The 27,245-nt window shown below is 45.0% G+C and overlaps 1 protein-coding gene across 5 annotated transcripts in view; it reads left to right on the top strand.

The window, feature by feature from the left end:
- LSAMP (limbic system associated membrane protein) overlaps positions 1 to 27,245 on the top strand; it is a 979,688-nt gene that overhangs the window by 670,671 nt on the left and 281,772 nt on the right. For 2 of the 5 annotated variants that reach the window (XM_056490684.1, XM_056490700.1), the window contains exon 2: positions 14,480 to 14,558. In XM_056490684.1, coding sequence (XP_056346659.1) covers positions 14,480 to 14,558 — 79 coding nt within the window. Of the gene's footprint in view, positions 1 to 13,782; positions 13,817 to 13,899; positions 14,559 to 27,245 lie in introns of those variants that run through there. The other 3 variants (XM_056490665.1, XM_056490693.1, XM_056490673.1) reach the window with 3 other exon arrangements.

Here is a 27,245-nt window from a genome sequence, read left to right as displayed (position 1 = left end):
GAAGAGATAGGAAGTACGTTACCGCCACATCAGCAGAATGTCAACTTAGGATGGCTTTGCCAACATAGCTAAACCTTTAGGTCGTTCTCACGGGAGCTTTAAGGTGAAGCTGTCTTTGGGGGCATGTTTTACCAGCCTAATGCAAACAAGGTAGTATGATTTTAGCATATCTTAAGCATAATGGCAAGAAGGAGCTGGAGGTTTAGCTATCTGATTTTTAATACATCATGGAAGCATGCTGCCTTATTTGTGCTAAGCTGTTAATACACATTAGCTAGTTAAATACATGTTCTTTGCACTTCTTAAATTCCAGTATGAACAGAACAAGTAAGAACACTTTTTTTTTTAAGTAACATCTATACCAAGTTAAAGTCCTAAATGCAGGCACTGATTGGAATTTTCCAGGGTTTTTTAATGAATACAAATATTACTGTGGATTTTCTGTATTTTCTTTTGAGGATGTCTGATGAGGGAATAAGAAGAAATGTTTCTACATTGGTTTTTCTTCTTTACTTCTTATTGCTTATATTCCAAATGTTGTTAAGAAATAATGAGAAAGCATTAATCATCTCTCTGGCTTGTCTAAGACAAAAGTAGAATCTACAAACCGTACTGAATGCTTTGCGGGTTTTTTTTAAACACTTCCTTCTCTTAAACTCTATTTCCCTATGCCTTAATTTTCCAAAGTTTTGTATTCTGACTTAGTATCAATTGGCAGTAGTTGCTGTATTTGCCAGATGAATCATCAAAACAGCTTTGTATCTTCTAGAGGGATGTTAGAATTTGGCAATCTCTTCCACTCTGGTGAAATAATCAAGTGTTGTGGTTTAATCCCAGGCAGCAACCAAGCACCACCTGCTGCTTACCCACCTCCCCCTCACCCTGGTGGATTGGAAGGAGAATCAGGGAAAAAAATAAAACTTATATGGGTTGAGACGAGAGCAGTACAACAACTGAAACAAAGTAAAATACATTAAAAATGGTAATAAAAAGAAGAGAGAGATAAAAACTCAAGAGAAGCAAGTGATCCACATGTCAATTGCTCACCACTCACTGACTGATGCCAAACCCATCCCCAAACTGCAATCAGCCCCTTTTCTGGGTGACTTCCTGAGTCATCTGTCAACTGAACATGATGTTCTATTTGTGCTTCCACTGGCAGAGCATGGAAAATGGAGAGGTCTTTGACTTACGGGAAGCACTAATTAGCAACAACCAAAATATCAGTGCATTATTAACATTATTCTCATACTGAACCCAAAACACAGAGATATTCCTACTATTGAGAAAAAAAAATATTCCATCCACATCAAGGACACTGAGGAAGACTAGAGCTTTAAGATAATGGGAAAAGTTGTCTTGAACTGCTGGATTTAGGGAATCAGGCAAAGTTGAGCAGCTTGTTCATCTTTTTAGGATTTTTCATGAGATCTTCGTTAGCTCAATAATCATATTCTAATCACAAATGTTTCTCTATGTCTCAACCCCATCCATCTTTATTGCAGCTATCCAAACACTTGCCATATTTATGGAAAGATGCTACAAGAAGTAGAAGAAATGGACACCACCTTCACATTGTGAAGACTCTTGGCTGCAGAGCTAAGGGTCATCTGTCCAATACTGATGACATATTGAATCTTTTCATAGGGAGTTGAATACATCTAGCAAACTAAAAGCATACTGCATGTTCCCCAGTCATCAAAACATTGACTCCATCCTGGCCAATGTGTTCAAATATCATGTTTTAGGATTGTGAGGACAGAAAGTGAGGACATTTTTAGAAAGCTTAAGAACCATAATGGAAATTATAAGGAAGACTTGATTTTCAGATGAAATAGGGGATTTTTTCCTTTTCTGAGCTGATTGGTTTGCTTTCTTTAAGCACTGCTTCCTGACAAAATACCACAGAGCTTAAAACTTAATATTTGTCCTATCCAGTCTTCCCAGTAAGTTGGAATATCACATATGCCAGTGTCACCTTGCTCATACCCATGCACACACAGATCATGATGGTGGCACAGGCCTCTTTCCACCCTCCTTCACCAGTTTCTTTCCTTACAGACTTGCAGTGCCCAGAACATCCCCTACAGCTCTGTTGTGCTGTGTAGGTGAAGTGGGAAAGGTTCACTTGTGTGAAACCTAAATCCTTTGTGCAGTTCTCTGTGGCAGTAAGAGCAAACCAGCTTGCAGTCCAAAGATTTTAGCAATGACACATTGCTGCTTTCCTGCATATGAAGAGAACTTCTGCTTCATGGGACTTTCTCATTGCAGAGCTTTGAGGGACTACAGGCACATGATATATGGTGTTGATGTCTTGCAGTTTCCTTTGTATATTTTTGTCTGTTCATTGACTTTTCTCTGCTTCAATCAGCTGTGCTTGATTTGCACAGTGGCACAGAAAGAGCTGTCCAGTACAGAGCCCTTACCAGAGTCACCAAATCATAGAATGGCTTGGGCTTGAAGGGACCTTAAAGGTCTTCTACTTCCAACCCCACTGCCATGGCCAGGGACACCTTCCACTAGAGTAGGTGGCCCAAAACCCCACCCAACTTAGTCTTGAATGCTTCCAGGGATGAGGCATCCACAGCTTCTCTGGACTACCTGTCCAATGCTTTTCCACCTCACAGTAAAGAATTTCTTTCTAATATCTAATCTAACCCTACTCTCTTTCAGTTTAAAGCCATTCCCCTTTGTTCTATCAATATGTGCCCCTGTTAAAAGTCCTTCTTCAGCTTTTTGTAATCCAGCTCAGAAGAATGTAAAAGCAGCAAGGGCCATTCATAGGTTTTCTGTTACCTCTGTAAACATCTGCATGATGGCTCTCAGCATTCGTTTACAGACATTATTTTTAGCAAAATACTTAAATTTCACTTCAGCTTCTCTTGTGGTCCCCTTGTGTTTACTTGTGTGATATTAGTGTGGATGCATTCACATGATGGTTTACAGTGAGCAGACAAGTCTTGTATCAGCAGCAGGATTCAATGGGCAAATATTTTTGCACAGATATCCCTGCTACTTTTTGAACCTTGAATGTCGCTTACAGGTATCTTTAAGCTGTGGAATAGGGGCTGAAAATTTCAGCTGGTGTGAACAATGCATGCTCAGTGCCATCAGAAGTATGCTGTGAACAAGGCATCAGCTTCTCATGAAACACTCGTCACTTACCAGCAGTGGACAGATTTGCTTCAGAAGGTCCCAAACAACAGAATGTGATCTGTGTGAGATACATTGTTTGTGGCTAGCAGTTTGATCAATGTGGCCTCTCAGTGCCTGAGTTTTATTGTCAAATGAACAATGGCAGTAAGACTGGCAATCTGTAATTACAGCATATTCAGCTAGTCCACATATTTCCCAGGGGAATACTCTTGTGCCTCCATGTTTGTCTGAGGTCAGAGGAAGAAACTTTTCAAAAAACTTACTACGGTATGTGTTTTGTTATGTCATTTAGTAGAGGAAAGGAAAGGTCTGGAATTAATCCATAATTACTGAGAGCCAAATCTTTCTGAATCCCTGTACCCCTTTCTCAATAGATAAAAATTCCCTTTCTGTTCACTGAGTGCATGACAGATTTTCCTCTATGGTCTTCATGTGTCTCTTAGCTCTGGAGGATTGGCTCAGCTCATGATAGGAAAGAGACAGGATATATCAGCTCTCTATGGCATTGTGTCCTCTTGGGTGGTTGCTTGTTGTGTACAAGCACACAGTCAGTACTTTATTTAACAAAAGGAAGTGACAGCAGAGACCTAAAACACAGCTCCTTCTGTGGCATTCTTTAGACTGGGGTCTCTTACTGCTGACCATGCAAGTGCTTTTGGGTGTTGGGAAGCTTTCACAGGTGAGTAGAAGTGTCCCATTGAGCATCATGGTTGTGGTGGAGGGAAATGGAGTTAAGGTACCTGCTTGGCTCTTTCTGTCATGTGATGCAGACATACATGGTAAGAGAGAATATGACCTTCCTGCTGGCATTGGTTCTTGCATTCTCCTCTGCAGAAAATGTTTCTTGAATAGGGACCTCAGTCTGAATGCTGCTTTCACTTCATATTGTGTTCTAATAATATCACACAAGAGACATGAAATGGCTTTGATCACAGGGAGTAAATGCCACCAAATATTCTTCTTCCTGCAGCCTTTTCCTTGCTGTATTAAAAATTCATGGGCAATAGCAGCTTCTCCTTTTCAGGACTTGGCTACATCAGCAGATGGTGAGAGAGGGCAGGAATACTGGGGCAGGCTGATGGACAGAACAGGGGTGTCCTGAATGAACTGGGTGCAGGAAAATTTGCACTTGATTTGCTTATGCTGTGTCTGTCTAAAGCCATCCAGATTCACTGTTTGTTCCTCCCTTTGATGAGCAATGAGTTTACTGGAAAAAGGTTGCATTTAAGTTAGATTGACATGAATCTGAACGTGTGCCTTAATTTCTGTGTTTGCTTTGCTCTTTGTGTTGCACTCATTCTCCAGCCAAGAGCAGTTTACGGGAAATGAGAGTGAGAGGCAGACTTCAAGAAAGGAAATCAGCCCCACAGAAATCAGTGGCAGACGTGCACTTGATTATATCCCCCTGATTCATTCAAGGGGCTACTACCTGTCAGACTTGTCTTTGACATCTCAGATACTGAGAGACAAATTAGGCGCCTACTTCCACAGAATCCTCATCACATCAGTAGGTAACCCCTTGAATTTGGCAGTAAGATTTTATCACCCCAAGCCTGTAGAAAGTTTTCCTGCCAGCTCCTTTGTGCTGTACTCTCACCAGATCAAAAGTAACTCTGGTAAACCACTTTTGCCATTCTTTCTCAAAACTGTATGTGAAAGTGATTGTCTTACTACTCAGAAGCAGATATTTGAGTGACTTGGAGCCCTCCATTTCACAAATTCAAGCTCCTTTTAATTCCCACTGATAACTGGCAAACACAGGATGATTCCTTGCAGACTGCTAGAATAAGGTAAAAAGGTGTTATGGACAATGACTTTGGCCAAAAAATAGATTTTCCTGGAGGATACTTGAGGTAGCCTCACCCACACATATGATAGGTGTGGTATTTGGAGTTCATCTTCCAGTCCATTCCTCTATCATAGGGCAAGTAATGAAACATGTAAGTGCCTCATTCAGAGCTCCATCTCTTCATCAAAGGTTTCTTTGGGCCTTTTCTTGTTATCTTGCTCCAGTCTGATCCAACTTTTTTTTCACATCACTTGCCTTTGTTCAGCAGCTGCTGTAGTGCTCTGAGCAACCTGCTCTTTGTCCTTCCGTGATCTCTGCCTGCTGGAAGAAGCTAGCAGGCTCATTACATGATTTTAAAATATACTGGTGTGTTGTATAAATTAAGAAAGTAATAAAGTGTCACTGAAGGCCAGGGCTATGCACAACACCCAGGGGTTTCACAGAAAGCAATGCCTCTGTTCCTGTGTGGGTTGTGGGTTCTTTGTTTCACAAAGCCCCTACCAGCTGCTGGATCTAACAGGTTGCTGGAGCTGAGTAAATCATATATGTGTGTGTGTGTGTGTGAGCATTTGCTGGCACTTCAGGGCCTGAACCAGGTCGAGTTCCCACAGAGATTTTATGCCCCTTCAAGAGAACACCTGCTTATTCTCACTCTTGCCTGGAAGACTTTTATAAATGGACTCCCCAGACCTCTGTTTTAGGGAGCTGTTTCGGGTTGTGTGCATCCCTCATCCAGCCCAGCCTTAGCAGAGTCATAAGCAGTGGTTCAGGGCAGAATTCTGTCCCTAGAAAGGTATTGCTTTTTCTGAGATGGATTGCTTCATCTGAGCAGTTTGCAAGTTTATCCACATTTGGGGTTGTTTTCTCTTATCCACACTGATTTAAACATGAGTTGGGATGAAATGGAATCAGGGTGGTTCTGAGATGAGGAGGTGCTGCTCCTGCAAGTGGTGAAGCCCACAGGCCATACAGGTGCATGGCCACTGCATCTGAGCACAGAACTGGAGCTTCCTCTGTCCTGTCTGACAGAACAAGCTGCTGGAATCACCTCCAGCAAAATGACTTCTCTCTGAGAAGTTGCCTAATTTCTGCACCTTTTGGTGGGCAGGTCCTCTGTTGCTCCACCCCTGCTTCTACCTCCCCTTTTCCCATTCTTAGACTTGGACCTAAAATGGCCACTCCTGGCCCTTCTTCTTTGCTATCTGGCCAATATCAAGGACAGTGATATTAATCTTGCATCTGCCAGCTCTCTTAGAGGCTGCTGAAAGCACCACATTTTCCTCCCTGGCTCCAGGTGTCTGGCATTTGTGGCAAAGTATTGAACTAGGAACAAAAGTGCTACAATGTAAGATTTAAACAGGTAGAACATAGTATTTCAAGAAGATAGTATTTAATAATAGTCAACCATTTAAGCAGACAAAAGCATGATTCAGTTCAGTGGCTGGATGATAAAGGAAATAATGTTTATGTTTAAAACAACAAGAAAAATTCTTAATCTGATGTGATAATTAATCATTGAACCCAAGAAATAGGCGAGTTTTTGTGGCTTGAGGCAGGCAACTGGATAGGATGATCTGAAAAGTCCCTTCCAGCTTTAAAATGTATGAATATGACAGGGCCTGACAGAAATGGGGCATGGGAGCAACACAAGAAAGGGAGAAAAACTTGAAAATGTCAGGGTGAGAAGTTTAGAAGAGAGTAGCAGAAAGTTTATTTTGAAAGACTATGCATGCACTAGCTTTAAATTCTGATGCAGAGGCATTCCTGACCTGTAGCCTGTAAGGTGAGCCTGTGTCTGTGGGACAGCTCTCCTGGATTTTCATCTTGAATAACTGGACATATTTTCCTTATTTTCAGATCTGAACACAGTGAACTGAATGGAAGTGTTTTCAGAAGCTTGAATTCAGGCAGGCTATAGTTTCAAAGGAAACTTTCTCCAAAATTTTGCATGCAAATATCTCTTGCATTTGAGGCTTTCTGACACTGCCTTGTGTCCTGATAGCACCACAAAACTTGAGAATTTTTCTTGTCTTGCTGAAGGCCTCAGTTTAAGTTTCATAAAAGCAATGCTGGAGCTGCAACAGCCTGCTGCTCTCTATTCTCCACAATAAAACTAATTCTCTGGTAATGATGGGTGTGTAGAATGTATCTTTTCAACAAGACTCTGGAGCTCTCTTCAGAATCATTGCTGCCAGAGTGATTATGCTCATCCATTAGCACTGTGTGGAGAACTCCATGCCAGAGCAGGTCATTGAATATGCATCAGGGCTCCACAGGATGGGTTTGACCACTCTTAGCTGTATAAAACTCCTGTCTGCAGCGATCTATGCCCCTTGCAAATGCCAGGCAGTTGTTCTGGGGCCTCTTAAGGAATATGTTGGAAATAGGTCACTCCTGGCATGTTCTGTAGGTTGAGTTTTGCAGGGGCTTTCTGTAGAGTAGTGTCAGATTGTGTCAGATCACCCTGCAGCCTTCAGGGTTTGTGTGTACAACTGGAAGCTTGTGTGAGGATCTCTGCAATGGAGCTGTAAACTTTGACACACCCTGAGAGACAGAAAAGTTTAAAGTCGTTAAATTAGGCATCTGCTCTTAGTGCCCTCAAGACAAGATTACTTCTCTGAGGGCAGAGGGAGTCTAGGGAAATTCACTTTTTATGCTTCTGTGATTGCTTCATTAAGTAATTTACCCAAATTCACTGAAGAATTTGGACTATCCTCCTAGAACTGGATCTTTGGGTCATCTCTCTGCTCCTGTCCTAATTACTTTTGCTGAGAGCAGTAAATATTCACTGGCACTGAAGGAAAGTTTTTGGGAGATACTAGGAGTAAGCAGATAGAGCCATTGCCTTCCTATGGGGAAGTGACTTATTTAAGGACCTGTAGGGTTGAACTCTGGCTCTGCCTGACTCATCAAGTGTTATGTGACATAGGTGAAGCAACCATTCACTGCCAAATATAAAGAGATTTTGAAGCTGTCCTCAGGGGGAGGAATGGACTGCTTGTCTAGGTTTGCATGCCTAACTTCTATAGTCATAAAAAAACACAGGTTGACATACTGTCTAGTTCCCTGTGGGAATGTCAGAACTGGGATCAGCTATTCCCCTGCTGCTGAAGCCATGAGCCAGCCTTTCTTGTGGGGGCAGGTCCCACAGTTTCCCACTGGGGTTGCTGCATGGGCTGGGAGATGGCAGGCAGCTTGGCTCCCTGCCACACAGCAGCACTGGCTGAGCAGCTTGGCCTCCAGTGGTCTCAGAATGATTTGACACCCTCTGGCAAGAAGCAGCTGCAGTGTCCAGTTGTGAGGTATTGGTAAGGAAGTCACAAATGGTATTTGATCTTTCACAGCAAAGGCAGTGTGATGCTCGACACTACTGATGACTTTTATTCTTGTATTGTTGTATTTATGTAAGACTGGAAGAGTCTTATACTTTTGTTTTAAGCAAAAAAAAAAAAAAAACACTCTCTGTGTCTTGACCCTCTCAAGCAGGAAAGATCCTTCTACAAATGAGTCTGTAGTTCTACAAGCACTTGCTGTGATAACAACCAGTAATTAAGGCTACACACCATCTGCAGTACTAATTCTTTAATTCTGCTTGGTCATACTGATGAAGAAAAAGCATCTTTAGGCTACTATTTTCCTCCTGTCCGGCCTTCAGATTTGGTCTTTACTTAAAGGTGAAACTTTCTGAAAAGTCTGAGCACAAAATCTCTTCATCCAATCAAACAAGTTTTATTTCTTTCCAAGGTGACTCCACAGTTCTCTGCCCATGCAGCACAGAAGAAAATGAACATTGCAACTTGTTTTTAGCTGGTGTAGATCAAGATAGCTCTTCTGACCACCAGTGGTGGTGATATGTCAGCTTACAGCAATTGAGAACCTGGCCCTTGACCTCTAAATTGTCCACACCAGGGGGATCTATTGTGAAACCAGATCAATTGCATAGCAGCAAGGTTACAAATTGGTGAAAATCAGCTCTTGTTCTTGTACAGGAGTTCTGTTACAGCTCAGTGACCACACTTAGAGAGAGGTGTTGTGCATGCATGTTATCATCTGCAGTTATGGCCTAGCTGAGTGCTCTCAATGCAGTAAATTTTTCTACCTAATGAGGTTTTTACTTCCAAGGAAGCTTGGTTTTGTTGCATTACACATCTGGACGTTAGCCTTGGCTCTAAATTTGCTGGTTTTTTTAGCACCAAAAGCCAGTTTAATTTTTAGACTTGCAAAGAATTAATAGAAACCATAGGTATGTACTTTTCTCAAACTGCAGAATTTTTCCCTATAATAAGTGCTTTGTAAGTTTGATTTCCCATCTCTCTTCTAGCCCTGCTTTTCCTCCTTTTCTTCTACTCCTATGGCTCCCTGTATCCCAGGGACCAGAGGAGAATGGAATGTACCTGCTTAATTGCAGTGGGATGCCACCCTTGCACATCAGAGCAGAAATGTGTGTGTGGGAGCTGCAGATGTGGGAATGAAGAGAGGACAGAGAGATCACAGCTGTACTTCCACGGTCCCTTAATCTTCCTCACCATGTTGTGAAACCCCTTTGGCTCTTCCTCATTCCTCTCCATAACTCCTCTGCCAATGAGACAAAATTGCATTTTCTCTTCATGGCTGAGAAGCTTTGAGCAGGCTCTGCTGCATTGTGCAGCAGTGTATCTTGACTAAATGTGTTATAGCTCACAAAGCATCATACGCTTCTGCTCACTGTTGCAGATATCCCAAATAAAGTCCCTATGTGCCTGGACTCTGCTGGCAGAGCCATTGCAGTCCCCTTAAAACTCTTGTGTCAGTCATGATACAGTCTGGAGAATTGTGTGAGCAGTTTGCTTTTTTGGTATTTTTCAGAAATGCCTTTTCCCCGATTCCAGCAATATTTGGGATCAAGTCGCCAGTTTTGGCGTGGCTGGTAGTGAATGAAAGTCAAGTGAGACTTTTGTGTCCATTTTGTGTGGCTGTTTGTGGTGTGAGCTGACAAGCCTCACTTCAGTCCTAGAGGGCAGCCATCCACATCATACAGATGGTTGTTGCAGTTGGCATTGAGTGAAGTGCATGGATTGCTCTTTGCATTTAGCCACCTCAAATGCAAAAAAAACCTCCCACTCCTATTTGTGGACAGAATCCATGCTTTCACTGTCTCTTGGCTCTCCATGAAAAGCAGATGGCACTTCAGGCTCACTCAATGTCAGTCCCTGAGTATCTGAAAAACTGAGCTGCCACACAGGCAGGCAGAGGTGACCTGAGTACCTGTCCTAGGGCAGCTCAGCATGGCATATCTCAGCATAACTCCTACCCACCCAGGACCAGTGTTAGCCAGCCTAGGTGTCCACACTATGAAGTCTTCAGTCCATTCCCCTTAAAGACAGGGGAAATAAGGATAGCCAGACTGCCTCAGCTCATGCTGCTGTCTTCCTTCCAGCTTGGTACACAAAGGAATCCCACATTCATAATGTGGAAACAGACATGTTCCTGAACCTGCCATCCAAACATTTCTGTTGTGTCTCTGGCTGTGCCATACAGTCTGTGCTCCTCAAAGTGTGTTGCTCTGGGCCCTGTTACCTTTAAACAGGGTTCTAGTGTTTTGCAGTGGAGAGGAGGGATGTGGTATCTGTAGGGTTGGGCTCATGCTGTTCCATCCATTCTTGAATGCATAGTGACAAAATCTGTTTAGTCAGGCTCATCTTGCTAGTCCTGCACTACCAGAAGTACTGAAAAATGGCGTTAAAAGGCTATGGTATGGATTTGTGGTGTCCATGCTCTGACTGTTTACCTGCATATTTCCTCAAGTTTTCAGAAGGTAGGAAAGTTAGGAGCCAGGCTTGCTGTTTCACTATCTGCTTCCAGCAGGGGGAGATGGGTCCAGAGAGTTATTTCTTCTGGGAACACATACAAAAATAACATTATCTGTTTTACTCATGAGGCACTCTCCTAGGATTTGTGTGATTCCTGCTTGTTTGGCCTTTTACACCTATGCATCCTCTTGCTTTTACTTCTGTACGCTTCTAAAAGCAAGTAAGACCTATCCCCTTTAGGTTTTGCTTTTGTTTTATTTTTCACAAGGCTCACAAGACACTCAAGGAAATTTCTTCCTCATCTGATTATTATTATGATTATTGTTATTATTATTAAATAGTTATGCTACAGTAGTTCTAATGAGGATTATATGAATGTGTAAGAAGATGAAATCATCCCCTGTATTGCTGCATCAACAGAGAGGGGCCTCTAAGTCCTCTGTGATGCACCTCTCTCAGTAGGGAGGCATGGCCACATGCAGTCTCACCTTGAATCAGGATCTTACTGGAACCTGGAGACAGAATTCCTTCCTTCTCCCTCCCTGAAACCCCTCTGTCATTCTCTGTATAAAACATATTGGTGCCACTTTCTAGGAACTATATTTAACTAAGCATTAAATTTAGATTTAACTGGATAGTTATTGCCTCCTAAGTAAATACTCTGAGATAAGGAAATATTTAGTGAGCTCTAGCAGTTGGGTGGCAGATGCTTCTTGCATTGCATAATAGTTAATCTTTGACAAATATATTTCCTTACTCCATGGGCATTTAATTAATATACAATAGCTCTTATTAAATGTAGATAAAACATATTTGTGAGACCCTTGTAAAAAATCCATGCAACACTGGCTTGTGAGAGGGGTGCATTTCTTTCATTGGTAACTTCATATGAGACCAGGTCTTAGCTGTACTCCAAGTCTGTCATGGGAAGTGCAGAGGTTTTGGTGATGCCCCTCTTCTGGCATGCCAGCAGCCTGATGCATCTCTGTGCCTTGCACTCTCCATCCTAGAATGGTGGTTACTAGTCAGCAATCAGGTATCAGCAGCATGGTCTTCTCCAGAGCAATACCCTCGTGGAGTGGCATCTCTCTCTGCAGTAGCTTGGGTACATCTAGTGTGTGGATTAACCCCTTTAGCTCCTCTTTCCTCTCCCCCTCTGGCGCTATCCCTGCTAAGTCTACTGCAGAGGAAACGTCTGACTTGCCTCACGCCTTAGCTTGAATACAAAGCAGTCATCTCTTCTTGCTGCTGCATGCTTGGCACTGGAGGAGCGGTGTCATGACCTTAATCCCTAATTTGTGAGCCTTTAACACTTGCAGGGTTTGTTTAAGTACTCAGACAGTGTGGCCTTTCCATACCAAGGCTGCAGAGGCCAGTTTTTAGGAGTTCAGAAGGCAACTGGATGTATTCCTGGAAGAAGAAAATCATTCAAGTGCCATTAACTACAGTGCCACTGGCTGGGGACATGCCTTAGCCATAAATCACTAGAAATAGATGTGCCCTGGGGCAGTACCACTGCATGCTTGCCTTGTGCTTGAGAGCTTCACCAAGCATTGGCTTTAGGCTGCTTGGAGACAGGAGGAAGGGTTAGGGGGTCCTTTGATCTGGTCCCACATGGCCATTTCTATGACAGTGACATTCCTTATGTCTCTTCAGTTTGAGCGCGCTGTATCCCACAAGGCTGCAGGAGCAGAGGTGAAGCAGGCTACGTACAAGACCTGCTCTTTCCCTTCCTGCACACACAAGTACCAGCGCTGTGACCACGCAGGACAGCAACTCTCAGCCGAGTAACTCTCAGCATGGATTTTCTTGCATCTGATTCTCTGGACCCTTCTTAAATGTCCCCTTCCCTCTTTGCTTCCCCGTCCCAGCCCCGCCGTGCTTGGGTCGCAGAAGGTTTACATTAGCGAAGCATCCCTCGGAGCAGTTCCGATCCCTCCCGCAGGCAGAGATCGGGCTGGTGGAATGGCAGGCAGGCATCAGCAATAAAGCATACGGCTTATCCCTTTCCATTAATTTAACTTCCCTTCTCTTTGCGGTGGCGGTGGGCGGTGGGCTGCGGGCGCGTTCCCGGGCGGGCAGCGCTGCTGCCGGCGGGCGCGGGGCTCAGCTGCGGGCTCTGGCAGCGGCAGCACAGGCCGAGCATTCAATTCACACCGCGGGCAGCTCAATGCCGGCATTGTCTCGCTCCGGCGCTCCGAGGCTGGGAAAAGAGGTGGGGGGCGGGAAGGGCTGAGTGGAGAGAGGTGGGAGGGAGGGATGTACAACTGGTTATCTGGCGAGAGGAAAGTCTGAGAGGGGAAGAAGCAAGGTTTGAGGCTGCAGAGGCATTTGCCAAAGATGCTGCTCTGTAAATCAGCTAGCGTGTGGCTTCAGGCCGCTAAGCCAAGTTGTTGGCACTTTTGGCCACAGCTCTTCTCTCCTCACTATTTCATCTTGAGAATATTGGCCGTACCTTCTTCCGTCCTCTGTGCCCTACTCCGTGTGCCCCCCTCCCGCTCACCAGCTCCCGACTGTTCCTGCCTTCTCTCTGCTTCCCGCTCCAGTTGCCCGCTCCCCTTCTCCTCCTTTCTCTAGCCCCCTCCTCCCATCCCCTTTCCTCTCTGCCTCCCCCTTCTCCCCTCTCCTTCGGGGCTTCCCCCTCTGCCTTGCAGCCCTCCTGCCTTTCCAAGCCCCCTCCCCGGCCGCCGTTCCGTGTGCCCCCGGGCAGCCCCGGTCCCCGGCGCGGGCCCCCGGGCGGCTGCGCCCGCGGGAATGGGAGTGAATGGGGAGCGCGGCCGCGGGAATGGGAGCGGATGGGGAGCGCGGCCAGCGGGAATGGGAGCGGATGGGGAGCGCGGCCAGCGGGAATGGGAGTGAATGGGGAGCGCGGCCGCGGGAATGGGAGCGGATGGGGGCTGCACCCGCGGGAGCGGATGGGGAGCGGGGCCCGCGGGAATAGGAGCGGATGGGGAGCGCGGCCAGCGGGAATAGGAGCGGATGGGGAGCGCGGCCCGCGGGAATGGGAGCGGATGGGGAGCGCGGCCCGCGGCTCCCTCCGCGCCCGCCGCCGCCGCTGTGGTGCCGAGCTGCCGTCTCATGAGTAAGGCTCCCTCCTCCCTCTCTCCCTCTCTCCTCCTCCTCCTCTTCCTCCTCCCTCCCTCGCTCCGCCTGGGAAAGTGGGTTAGGAGGGAGCGCGGGGCTGGAGGCTGCACAGCCACAGGACTATCCCCTCCCGCATCCCAGTGGCACAGGATTCCTCTTGTTCCTTTTCCATTTTTTTTTTTTTTTTTTTTCTTTTCTTTTCACCCCCACCTCTCTTCATCACTCTAAACGGGTCGATTTAATTGTTATCATTTCGTAGTTATTTTGCTACCTGACTTTTTCGTCTTGCTTTTTTTTTTTTTTTTCCTTTATTATTTGAAGGCTCTCTGAAGACTTTTTTTTTTTTATCTATTTTTTTTTTTTTTTTTTTTAAGGCAAGGAAGGGAAAGAAGCCAGCAAAAGACTGAAAAGAGCAAGAGAAAGTGGCAGCTGAGAAGGACTGTGAAATCACCTCCCCTTTCTTGGGCTGTCGATCAGAGCGAGAGTTGTACATTATTATTATTGTTTTCTTTCTACGTCTATCTGTCCACACACACAGGCAGAGAAAGAGACAAGTACTGACAGTGAAACTCGACGAGACCAGCCATGGTAGCAAGGGCTCAGCCTGATCGGAAACAATTACCGCTGGTCCTACTGAGATTGCTTTGCCTTCTCCCTACAGGGCTGCCAGTCCGCAGCGTGGATTTTAGCCGAGGTACCGATAACATCACCGTGAGGCAAGGGGACACAGCCATCCTCAGGTAGGGCATTTTGCCAACTTTTCCTCTTCTATGTGTGCATCTAAATTGCCATGTATGCAACGTGTACGTGTGACGTGATACAAATTTGTGTGTATGTGTCTGTTGAGAGTGTGTGTTATTTTACCTCTCAAACTGCAGTAGCAGCAGCTGCTACAAACAGGCTCTGCGTGTGTGTTTGTGCTTTAATATGAAAAAATTGCAAAGCTTTTGAACACTTCTTGCCATACTATCCTCTGTGTAGTGCTCTGGATAAAAAGAATTTCAGTGGGGAAAGATCTGCTTGTGTTAACCAGCTCTTGTGAACATACACTTTCCACCAGCCCTGCAGTATCAACAGAGGAATCGAAAAGGGATCCAGCTGTGCTTGCCAGATGTTCCATTGATTTTCCCATGCTTTTTTTTGTACATATGCAAAAACTTTAGCCCTGGTGCTGCCAGAACTCTCAAGCAAGTTCTTTTGGGAAACTCTTGTCTTTTAATTTTGTTTATTTATTTTTCTGCTCTGTGGGCAGGGAAGATGGATACAGTAGTTGAAAAGGATGGTGAAAAAATGGTGTAGCAGCTCTGACATTTACAAAGATTGTGTCTTAGTGTGTTGGGTTTTTTGCAGGACTAAATAAATGGGTGTATGCTGTGCCTGTGTGTCTGGTAGTGATGAGGATGTCTTTGCACATGAAACCTTGCTTGCTGGCACTATTGAGTGTTACATTTCTGGTGTCATTGTGCAGGTTTTCGAAAGGTACTTCTGACACTACTTGGGCTTTCAGTTAGGAGTGTCCCAAATAGCTGAACTGCAGTAGTCTTTTTCCTGTAGGTTTCTTTTTTCAAATTCTGCCTTGCTCAACTTACCTGCAGTAACTAACCTACTGAAGGAAAATTCTGCATGTGTGAGTGTGCATACTGTGTATTATGGCTGTAAAACTACTGGATGTAATTTAAAATAAGTCTGTGATCTGTCTGAGGAGCTGATAGTGCACAAACCCTGAAGCACCAAGGGAGCAATCCCCTAGTAAAGCTAACAGCAGTAGCAAAGTTTTCTTTCTCTCTCTGTGAAATAAATCCTGCTGGATGTCACCAAACGCTCTGCTACCTGATCCCCTGTGCCCTGCATCCCTCCCATTTAATCATAGAGGGGAAAAAGGATGCTGGAAGAGGGATGTGTGTGTGTGTGAGCGTGTGTGTGTCTGTGTGTAGGCATATCACCCCTTCAGTTGCCTCCCATGTCCTCGGTTGTTTTGATCCTGGAATATCCATTCAGCAGCTTCCATTCCCCAGCTCTCCAGACTTGTTAACTTGAATGTAAGATTTATCCACACAGAGTAATAGGATTTACAGAGTAATTCATCTGCCTTGCATATGCAGTGGAAGCGGTTTAGATTCGACATGGTAAACACCTAACAAGGGGTGTTGCCTCTGACTCCAGCTTTTCTACTCTCTCTTCCACTCACTACCAATTCATATATCCCATTAACCCTTTTTTAGCAGGACTCTTAGCTGACTTATCCCATTTTTAAAGGCAAAACGCTTCCATCAATCATTTATTTTGGAGGGTCTGCTCAGACAGATGCTTGCCAGCATATGTTTGGTACATGCAGCAGCAGACAAGTCATTAAGCTCACTTGCCCAGACAGGGGTCACTAGATTTCTATTTCCCACTTAACCTTGGAGCTTTTCAGTTTATCTAGATGCTGTGTGCTAAAGCTGCATTTGCAGCCAAGAGGGCTAAGCGGATGGTGGAGATGGTGCCTGCAAGTGCTGCGTGTAAACCATTCCTTCATCAGCAAGCTCCACGGGGCTGCATGGCAGAGTGGTTTCAGTGATTGCGTGTGGCTTGCCAGGGTTATGTCAGGCACTAAAATAAAACACCTGAGTGAAGTGATCCAGCTGTGTCAGCCAGATGTGTGCCAAGTGACACAGTCTGCAGGAGCAGCACACCACCCGGCCATGTAAATGCTTGCCCCAGGCAATACTGTGTTCCTGGCAAGCTGCATTTCTGTCACAAGTGACTGTGGCCAGTGCACTGGCTGTACCTTTTTCCTTCAGCTGCCTTCCTAAGCTCTTTAAGCAGATCTGGCCAGCTATATGCTTTTCACGTTTCCTAGGAAGGGCAGCTGAATCCTCTCCCTTTCCATGGGACCAGACCTAGGTTCCTGGGATATTTCAGTTCCTCCTTTAGACAAGAAGCAGAAACCAGGCTGTACTGGGAGACAGACTGCAACATGAAGCTGGAAGGTGTGAGATTTCCCAATGTCCAATGGACTTTAGGTCCTGCAGGACAGCATTTCATGTCCTCAGTTTTAAAGGGAAGGTTTGTTTGCTAGCTTCCCCCTCACTGTTTTGACAACCCTCCAAAACATAACTCACTTTAAGACAGCCTTGTTTTGAAAAACTCCCAGTGCCTCGCTCTTCCTGTCTATAGATCCACAATGACAACAGAAGGGAAAGAGCTAGATGGGAAAAAAACCCAGCAAACTCTATTAGATGATCTATACTAACCATATTCAAAGCAGAGTTTTATGTCCACAGAGAGATAGGTAAGAGTTTTCTATACATGGATCATATCACCTATCTTTGCTAAACATCTGGTTCAGAGGGATTGTGGAGCATCAGTTTACCAGTGCCCAGTGGTTCTTGTAGCTTGAAGGGAAATGAAAATGTGAGAGGGAGAAAAAATGATATGCAGTTGGAGAGAAATAAAAGCAGTATACATAGTGATAAGATAACTAAAAACATTTTGTTCCTGTAAATTGTGATGCAAATCATTCAGCAAATCACCAAGGACGGGATATTTTAAATGAGTCTTTCTCTTTGGGGCCCTTTACATTTGCATATAGGGCTACACTTGTAGGTGGAAGAATGGGTGGGTGGACTGATCTACGAAGTGGAGAAAAATAGTTTATTATAAGCCCTAATGTTCCTAAAGGAAGCCAGTCCTTGGAAGCTTCATCTGCAGCTTGTTACTCAGAATAGAATTAGTCTGAAAAGTTTGGATATGACTTTTTAAAGGTATAGCATTTAAAATATTCCCTCAGTATGGGACTATTAAAAAATGTGCCTAACTCTAAACTGGCTCATCTCCTAAATGACCTGGCAGCAGATTTGATTCATTTGTTGGCCTTGATGAAGGTTGATGACTCTTAGCAAGTATTTGGCATGGGTAAGTTAGGGAATTGCAGAGAGAATAAAAATAGCTCATGATAGACTATCCACAGGGAAAAGTGTAATGATCTGCTCCTTAGAGCAAGACAGAAAAGAGAGGAGGGGTCTGAGAGCTGCAACAGGTGAGAAGGGCTGAGCAGAGTTGCTGCTGTTTGTCCAGATTCAACCAAGAAAAGAGAGTAGGATGTTCTAAAGATGACACTGTATATTGGTGAGCTTGTCAGATTTACTAAAGTTTCATTTTTTTAACTCTGTCTTCTGCAAGAGAAGAAGGACACTGAACCTTATTTTGAGTATTGAGAGGGAACTTTGGCTACAGTTCCTGCTGATGTCTTGCTTTCAAGATTACAATAATGAGGTTTTCAGATTTGGTATGCAACTTTCCTGCTTGGTGTTAGGAAAAGAAGAAAAGAATATCCAAACAAGGAATGCACAACATATCCCCCAAACAAATTAAAATAGGAAAAGGAAAAAGGTCCCCAACCCCAAATCTTCCTGCTGTTTACCTGCCTTCAGTATCCCTTCCCACCTCATTTACTCTGCACATGTTGGGTGAGCAAAGGCAGGTACAGCCTGTGCCCTGTAACACACTTTCAGCCTTGGGAGGGGGATAAGGAATATGAGGATATTGCTAACCGGGGACATGTGCAGTAATGAGGGCAGCAAGCTGGAAAGAAAGGGAGCTGTTTCTGTTTTTGTTTAGCACTCTGGAGGGTTTAAAAGCTAAATGGCAGTGGGGAGTCCATGCTGTGGGATCAGGTATCTGTACAGAACGTTGGGGAAAGATCAGCTGCCTCAGGAACCACCACAGCAGCTCACCTCAGAGTGCCTTCAAAGAGCTCATCTGAGGGTGTCTAGCAGGACTTGGAGGTTGCCCAGGGATTTTAGAAGTCCTGGCAAAAGTGCAGATTTAGCTTTTAAAAACTCCCGAAATGGAGCTCATCACCAGCTGGAACCAAAATGGGTCACATCTCCATTCCAATCTGTTCTGTTATACCAGTGCAAATCCACTAAAGCCCAAGGGCAGAGCCAGAAATATTCCATTTGTCTTTGGGGCAGATTCCCAGGGACTGCAAATACAGAGGTAAAAGTGACTCATACACGGCATAAGCTTCTGAGCACTGCTCAGATGACGTTCAGCCTTTGGAGAACTGGGATCTCACCAAGACCAGAATTTGGCTCATTGCTCCTGAGTTTTTCCGAGCATCAACTTTTCATCAAGAATTAAAGCAATCTGATGCTGATATACAGATGAAAACCAATGTTTGACTGAGTGTGCATTTTTCATTTCTACCAGGTATTTTAAAATAATGTAAAGTTTCAGGCTGATAGCACATTTAGGAACATCCATCCTAATGGGTACTTAGTTTCTTCAAGTTGCATGTGTCAAAGGATGGGCTAGAATCAAATTACCAGCAGTAATGTCAGTGCTGTTGGTGTAATCCTGCAATATAAGCAATTTGTGCAAACTCTGTTCTTGGCCTCCCAGTATTTTGCTGATACATTACACGTGGAGCTCTGCTAGAGGACAAAGGCACCTCAGGCAAAATAGCAATACAGCATCACAACAAAGTTTATGCCCTATACCGTCATTTTAAAAGAAAAGTAAAAGCTGTTCAGATTATACTTATAATTAGCATATGATTTATAAGAGGGAGCACTGAGCTGAGCCCTTTGCTAGAAATGAGACTAGGCATGTTCAGATGTATAATGCCACATAATAATACAGTCTTGTCAGTAAAATTGTAACCTTGATTATTAGTGGTATTGTTGTGGCACTTAGAGGCCACCACTAAGTTGAGGCACCCTTTGTATTAAGTGCCACGTGGGCAGAGTGAGAGATCCCCTCCTCTGCAGGCAGGCGGACTATTAGCTGGGATGGACCTAGGCTGGGGTGGGCAGGAGGTGAGGGGACTCGCCCAGGGCTGCTGAAAGGGCTCAGGCACACCCAGCCCAGTGACCTATCCATTAGCTTGGGTTGTCTTTTGGTTCAGCCACACAACAACCCAGCAAACGTGACAAATGAGGATTCCCTAGTATGTGCTCATCAGCACTGGTGTTGACTAACAGTCCCAAGTGCTTTCCTCTCTCTCCAGCCTGTACAAAGCCTTCATTATCAAATCTAGTGTCCATGTGTTGAGTCAGAGTAAGCTGGGATCTGTGCAAATTCTGCTGATCCTGTCCTTCAAATGAAAAATAAAAATGTATAAATGTAGTAACAGAAGATGTTGCAAAACTTCCAGCTCTGGCAGCAGATGGTGCCATTATATGAAGGCACACATGCATCCATAGGGGTGTGTGTGCATACATATAATAAAGGAAGGTGCAGTATGTGTATGGTCAAAGGCTGGCAATCATATTCTCTCCTTATATACATGCACTATTTTATGTGGTGTGCCCAGAGGTAAGGGTGCCCTTATGTGAGAATGTGCTTTCTACAAGATGGGGCTAACCCCTCACAAGGAAAAGTGGAATGGAAATTAAAAAAGGAAAGGCTTTCTTTGGTGAAATGATGTATGTTTAATAACACTGTATGTATATTTTGCATTCAGAAAGATGGAGAGACAGTATTGAACTGTATGGCTTTAACCTTCTCCCCTGAGTCTGCACACACACTTCAGTTTGCAACTAAGTACCATATGTTTTCCTACTTAGTTGGCATTACAATTTATATAGTACTACGTGTTACCTGAAGTGTCTCAGAGTCATGCCTCTTCCACTCCCCTCCCCAGCAGGTCATGAGGAAAAACCTGTTCTTAAAATAGCTTATAGTTACTGGAATTTGCCATCTCATAACTATAAGTTTTCAAAATATATATTACACATACCTGCCCTTTATGTCCAGACCCACAGGCATCTGATTCTAATAGATCTGCAGGGCCACAGCTTGCTGCTGATGCAGAAGCAGGCATTCAACAGGCTCACTGTGAGGCTGAATATAGCCATTTTCATTGAAGTCACCTAGCTTTGTTGTCCATCAAAATTCACTCTGGTTTGCGTGAACTCGTGCTCTGCTGGAGTGAGTGCAATGGAGGGCACAAAGGTGAAGTCAGGAATTTACTGAGTTTTCTTTTACTGTTCTCTTGCTGAAGAAAAAAGGAATGTGATTTTCAGCTGAATGTGACACCAAAGCATTTGCTTCAGGCTTTGAGCACATCTAACATGCCTGGTTTTATGGTAAGTAATGGGAACTAATAATGATGAGTTTCACCTCTGCCTAGAAAACAGCTATTTCAAAATAATCTGAACCACCAGTCTCCTCTGTGCTCATATATTTCTGCAGGTTTTTATTAGGAGCAACTTGGTTGTGTGGGAGAGGCCAGCTGTGATCCTAGAGTTCCCCCACTGTGCAAAGAGAGGAGAAATAGCACTGCCACAGCTCTATTGATTTCACTGGGGTTGGGCTTCCTTGGGCCCACATAACTTGATGGAAACGAGCCCACTCACCCTGGGCTGGCATTCAGCAGATACTTTGCAAGAGCACATCTGTATGAGATTTGGGAGCTGTGTGCTTGTATGTGACTGTGAGTAAGGGTGTGTTTCCCTATATTTGCTCCCATTTTAAAGTGGAAAGTGTTTTCTCGTGTGCAGTTGGACAAATGTTCATATCTTCTGTAAAGTTGTCACACTTGCAACTGAGAGGCAGCACTGCCAGATGGACAGGATAAGGGTCTGCTTACCTGGAGGTCGCTGTGGCTTTTTCCAACCCCTGGAAAATCAGGAACCATAAATCCTGGAAAATCCTCAGTAATCCTCACTAATGCTGGAAGTGTCCTTGTGTTTCAGTGACTTTCAGTTGCTACAGCTGTTAAATAAAAAAAGCAGCAGGTGTATAGCAACAGAATATAATAGTATCTTCCTCTTCTGAGGCTCAGTGATTAACACCACTGTATAGATCTGGCCAATAATGTCCCCTTCCAGTAGCAACCTGAACCACTCTCACCAATTTGCATTTCAGTGGCAGAAGGAAGTAGTGAAAACTTGGAAAGAGCAGGGGGGCTTCTTTCCTGCACACACCCTCCTTCTCTCCTGTAAGAACCCAGACATGTCTGAATCGTTTCTCATCGCAGGTGCTCTCCTTAGATGAGTTCCTAGAAGAGCACCAGATTATGAGGGAAAGGGAAAGGCCAGGAGGGCTCCAGCTCCTCCCGTGCTAACCTCTGTGCTGTGCACTTGCAAAAAAAGGGGAATGGTCACACCACTGTGCAGCTGTGACTCATGGTGCCATTGCATCCCCTCCTCCCTGGGTCAGCAGGATGACCATGTTGGATATGCACTGCTGTCACTGTTCCTAACATGGTACAACTTAGTGCTTCAGTGAGAACAGTGCCCTACCAGGGGTGGTGGTGCTGATGCTTTTCCAGTGTAGGAAACTACAGATACTTTAACCAGGAACACAATAGTGCCTATATGGCAGCTACCCCAGTGCTCTGCTTCCTCCTCCATCCCAAGCTGGTTGTTCACCCTCACATGAGACCATGATTCAGAGCTGCACATCAAGTCACCTTTCATGCCTTCCCCTGCAAATAAAACCCATGTTGAAATCCACTGGCAGGCAGCATCCATGACTTTGAATAGTAAAAACAAATCTCTTCTTTTGCCTCTCTGTCTCTCTCTCTCTCTCTGTTATTAAGCTGACAGGCACTTAGCCAATTATCCAGTCGTCATCTCAGCTGTATTTATGAAGGAGGAAGAGACAACACACCCAGCTCTTGTCTTCAGGGCTTCAGCTGAATCTCCCTTGTGTGCTGTAGCATTTCCCCTTGTCTGAGCTGCTTAGAATACACAGGGAAAGAAACCAGTGAAGGAGTTAAGTTGACAAGAGGGATGGGGGAGTAGAGGTGGGGAAAGAGGTCTGCTCCCCCAGACCAGAGGCATGCCAGAGCTGTCATTGTTTGGCACTGCTTTTGTGTTTAAATTTGGCAGAGCGCACATGCCTTTGTTGCATAAGGTTGCGATGGATGGGGAATGCAGTAGCTGTGGGTACTTGCGAAGTCCTTTTGCAAGGATGAAAAGTCAGGAACTATGTGGTGGCAGATTGTGAGTCTGTGCCTCAAAGTGAGGGAGTCACATGTCCTTGGGGACGTGTTGTGAATCTGTGACTTGGATGCAGGAACCCCCTCTAATCCCCAAAGCGGTACTGCGCCTAGAACATAGAGCCTGCGCTGGCTCAAGTGTTTACTCCAAACAGCAAAATTTAGGCAAATAGCACTGAAGTGTTCTGTGAATATTTTCATGAATGTTAAAAATGAATTCACTTTGGCTGCAGCTGTGCTTCCATTGTGTGTGTGCATGTGCATCTTCTTTTCTTTCCCCCTTGTGAATAATCTGAGTGGATGAGTTTTCCTTGCCTTGGCGTTCATGGACAGAATGTTTTTAAAAGGTCCATAGATGAGCAAAACAAGGCTCTAGCAGCAACTTCTGCAGCTGGAAGCCCTGTCTGTACTGATTTGCAAGCATGTGCCCCTTCCTCACCTTAAACCAAGACACTAATTTTGTGTATATGCCTGTGTGCTCTTGATGTATATTTATGTTGGATGCTGCTTAGGGAGCACTGGACATGGTTCTTGCAACCCCTCATAGGAGACCAGGCATAAAAGCAGTTGAACAAATGAGATGTAGAGCTGATCACAGCTTGAGCTACAATAATTTATGTGCATGTGACAAGAGAAAATTACCTTTAAACTCTGCACCCAACCAATCAATCTTGCAGCAGCCTGTTTTTGCTCGAAAAGGTGCCTCAGGCCAAGCCTACCAAGCTCAGGAAAAGAAAGGTTAAAATGTTCCAACATCATTATCTCTTCCTTTTCCTTTGGAGGAGACGAGCCACAGTGACAAAGCCTAGGTGACTCCTTCACACCAGCTTCTTTGTAGAGTTTCATTCCCACCTCCAGCCCAGATTCCCAACTGGAGTCAGCATGAATTTGTCCATGGTCAGGCCCAGTGCTCATCTGGTCAGAGAATAGAAAGGAAAACATGTGACAGAGAGGACTAGGCACAAATAAGCATGCTAGAATTGGAAAGTGCTCAAGAGGGGAGGAAAACGTTACCATTGCAAGGTAGCAATTATTGAGTGCTGCAGGTATGCTAGGAAACCCCCATCTGTTCCAGGGTGTCCTCTGAGCTTGGAGAAAAGTGAGATTCCAGGAGTGATTACTCCCTGAAAAATGATTGTCCCCTCTCTGCCAAATATGATGTAACATGATCCATGGTCTCTACCCCTGCAGCAATAGAGCAGGGAGCCTGCACCAGCTGAGGCAGTTGTTTATTGGGGTTTCACAGGGGAAGGGGCATTGGAGCCTCCCTCCTCCTGTGAGCAGAGACATGTGTGGGCTGTGATTTAGTGGGCAATGTTTGTCCTTTCAGTGCAGGCAGGTTTATTAGCAGTCCTCTCAAGTCAAAGGACAGGGGAAGTTTTAAGCTAGTGGAAGAAGATGGAGAGGGGCTGCTGCAGCCTTCCCCTCCCCCCTTTTCACATTTGCTGCCCTCTTAGCCTTTGGCATGCTGGTTAAATAGGGGTGGTCCTTCCACAACCTCCTGACATTTCTCAGGCAGGTTCTGTCCCTTGTCTCCAGCTCTTCAGACTGGCCCCACAGTGTATTTATTTTGTCTTCCTGCATGGAATGCCTGGTGCATGTATGTTCTGTGAGTTCGTAGAAAGGGTGTGTGTAGGAGGGCTAGTAAGAAATGGGGCTGTGCCACCAGTAAAGCTCTTCCTAGCAGATATATAGTTTGATGCCTTTTGCATCCCTGTGATGTGTTTCTCCTGCTTTCAGTTGTGATCCAAGTTGGAAATGGAGTGGTAGGAGATCCCATTCGTTTATGAGGTGATTGACAGGCAAGAGCTTAGGCTGCAGGCTGTGAAAAAACCTTGCTGCTGTCAGCAGAACAACACACTGCAGTCCGTTCTTGGTGTTCTGTGATTCTACTCCTGGAACTTGGAAGGAGTCAACTGAGGGCTTTTTCTCCCTCTGTTGTAGCTTTTTCATGGGTGGGAAGCTTGTCACTCTCGTGTGATGCTCACGTGGGGTGACACATCAGCGCTGGGATGCAAATCTGAGATTTTCTTGTGCAAGTGGCAAAGAAGGCAGATGCATTTAAAAGACAATGGTGATGCAATGTTAGGGAAAGTACTCAGTGTTCATATTTCCAGACCTCTCTAACCTTGAAGCATCAAGACTTTAGCTGATGATTATGATCATTTCAGGCAGATTTGTCCATTGCAGAAGCTGTAGAAACTTTGGAGACATTCCCACATTTGCCCCCCCCTCCATTTGGCATGAAACCATAAGATGCTACAGAAGACTAAAGCCAGCTGCTGGTGCTGTAACAGGGATGTTCCTCTGTGCTGGTCACTCTTTATTAACCTCCTGTGGCACTTTTTTGTGGAACTGTGTCTCTGAAGCTTTGGTGAAAACCCACACATCTTGGCTGCTTTTACACTTAAGGGAAACCTGAGATTGGCATCCATAATCAGGAGCAGAAGGTGCTGCAGGCAATCTGTCTTCCTTGCACTGCATTAAACCCATTTTAGTTTTTTCAGTTAAATATCAAAATATCTGTCCACCCACACATCCTCCCCACTGCATCAGCTGTGGTTAGGGATGGGCCATCTGTAGGACTTTTACCTGGGTAAGGGGGTCCACGGGGGTTCTTGCGTAACGTGCTTCATGCGTATTCACTGGCCTTTAGAGTGGCATTTCTTTCCTTCCTATTCTCCTGGCTGGGCTCCAGTACTGGCAATGAGTCAGAGGCATGCAGGTCTATCAATTTGAAAAGTGTGTCCCAAGGTGGAGGAACACGTGCAGCTTTGTTCTTCCCTGATTTGGGAAGTAGCACTTAACTGCAGGCCAGGTGGGTCAAGGACTCTGGACATGGTCAGATCAGTTAGCCTTTTAAATGCCCTTTTTTCCCCCCTTCCCCCCCACAGGAAGCTCGAAGTGGGAGCAGCATTCAGCTCCCAGAGCAGAGAGAAGGAAGGGCATGCATTAGATTTTACAGCATCATTGTGTTGTGCTGTAGCCGTGTCCCTGCTTCAGTGGAAGTGCTGGCTGCTTGCTGATCACTGCAGTAGGGCCCTGTGTCTCCCTGGAGTGCTTTATGTTTCTAAGGAGATGTGGTCCAGTTGGATGGACTCCAGAAGAGAGAAGTGGGAATGATCATAAGTCTAGACAGCATACTCATGAGGAGAGTTGGATGGAAATGGGGCTGTTCAGCCTAAACATGAGATATGCATAACAGCATGCAGGTAGATAGGATACAAAAGAAAGGAATTATGTCTTCTGCAGAAGAAGATGGGGAGGAGTTTAAGATTGTAGCAAGAGAGACAGGTTTAATGTCGGTAAGCTCTGCAACAGTAAAGATAGCAAAATATTGAATCAAATTTCCTTGGGAGGCTGTGTGACTCCATCACTGGAGGGCTTTAAGGACAGACTAGACATGTACAAGGAGTGACAGATGCCACAAATGACAAAGTAGAACTGATCCATCTTTCACAGAGTAGAACAGACTAGATGGTTCCTTTGGGTCTGTTCTACCTCTGCTGCTTGATTCTGTGCTGCCTTTAGGCTCAGAGAACAGCAGGAGCATAGGCAGAAACACAGCTGAAAGGTTCAGGGAAGTGCCTCAATGAGATGCTGGGTGAGCCTGGCCAGGAGGTCCTTACCCATTTCTTTAGCTATGGCTGACCTTCTCCCTTTCATCTCAGGAGCGTGATGTGCTCCAAGGAGACTGTCATCAGTGCCACTCCAGTCCAAGCATGTGACACACAGCCTATCTGGCAAACAGAAGTAAGGATCAGTGTCAAAACTATCCCTAAAACTGATTTTCTTCTGCAGAGACTCAGGGTTTTTTTTCTCATCTGCTGCCCTTGAAGGACCACAGGATCTACAGGATGTTTTTTACCGTAAGCGTGGTAGGGAAAAACAAGTTGAAGGCTCAGTGTTTTATCTTGGGAAAGTTAGAGGATGTTGCTGAATGCTCACTTCATGAGGCTTTGTCAGCACGTTCTGTTAATGAAATGTCACCTTTTACCGGTATGAAATCACTTTGTGCATTGGTATATGAGCCCATGAGGATTTGAGTCTACCTGAGGGGTGGATGTGGTGCAATTTGGAGTACTCCTGGGGCTTTGCACCACTAGGCAGCTGGCATGTGACATAAGGGCCAAAGTGGAGCAGGTGACAAGCCTTGCAGCTACTGAGCCTCATGCCTTTAGCAGTGAACTGGGTGCACGTGAAGCAATGAGGAAACTCCAGGGCAGTGGGGATGCAGGGGTGAGTGGAGAAAGGATGTTTTAAGAGGTTGAGGAGCAATTTAAGAGAGGAAAAGCTATTCAGGGAAGGAGGGGAAGAGCATAAAGGGGACTGCTGTAAAGTTTGGAGTAATGTGCTTGGTGTTAATCTTTCTCTGGCTGTAGTGACCCAGGCTGTTGCTAACCTGGCCAGGCAAGCTGCCAGAGGCTGTCTCCATTGCTCACCCATCGTCCACTCTCATCCTGTCCCTGACTGGTGTTTTCTTGTCAGCATT

The sequence above is a fragment of the Oenanthe melanoleuca genome, chromosome 1, assembly GCF_029582105.1.
Source record: "Oenanthe melanoleuca isolate GR-GAL-2019-014 chromosome 1, OMel1.0, whole genome shotgun sequence".
NCBI lineage: Eukaryota > Metazoa > Chordata > Aves > Passeriformes > Muscicapidae > Oenanthe > Oenanthe melanoleuca.
This window is presented reverse-complemented; position numbering and strand designations above follow the sequence as displayed.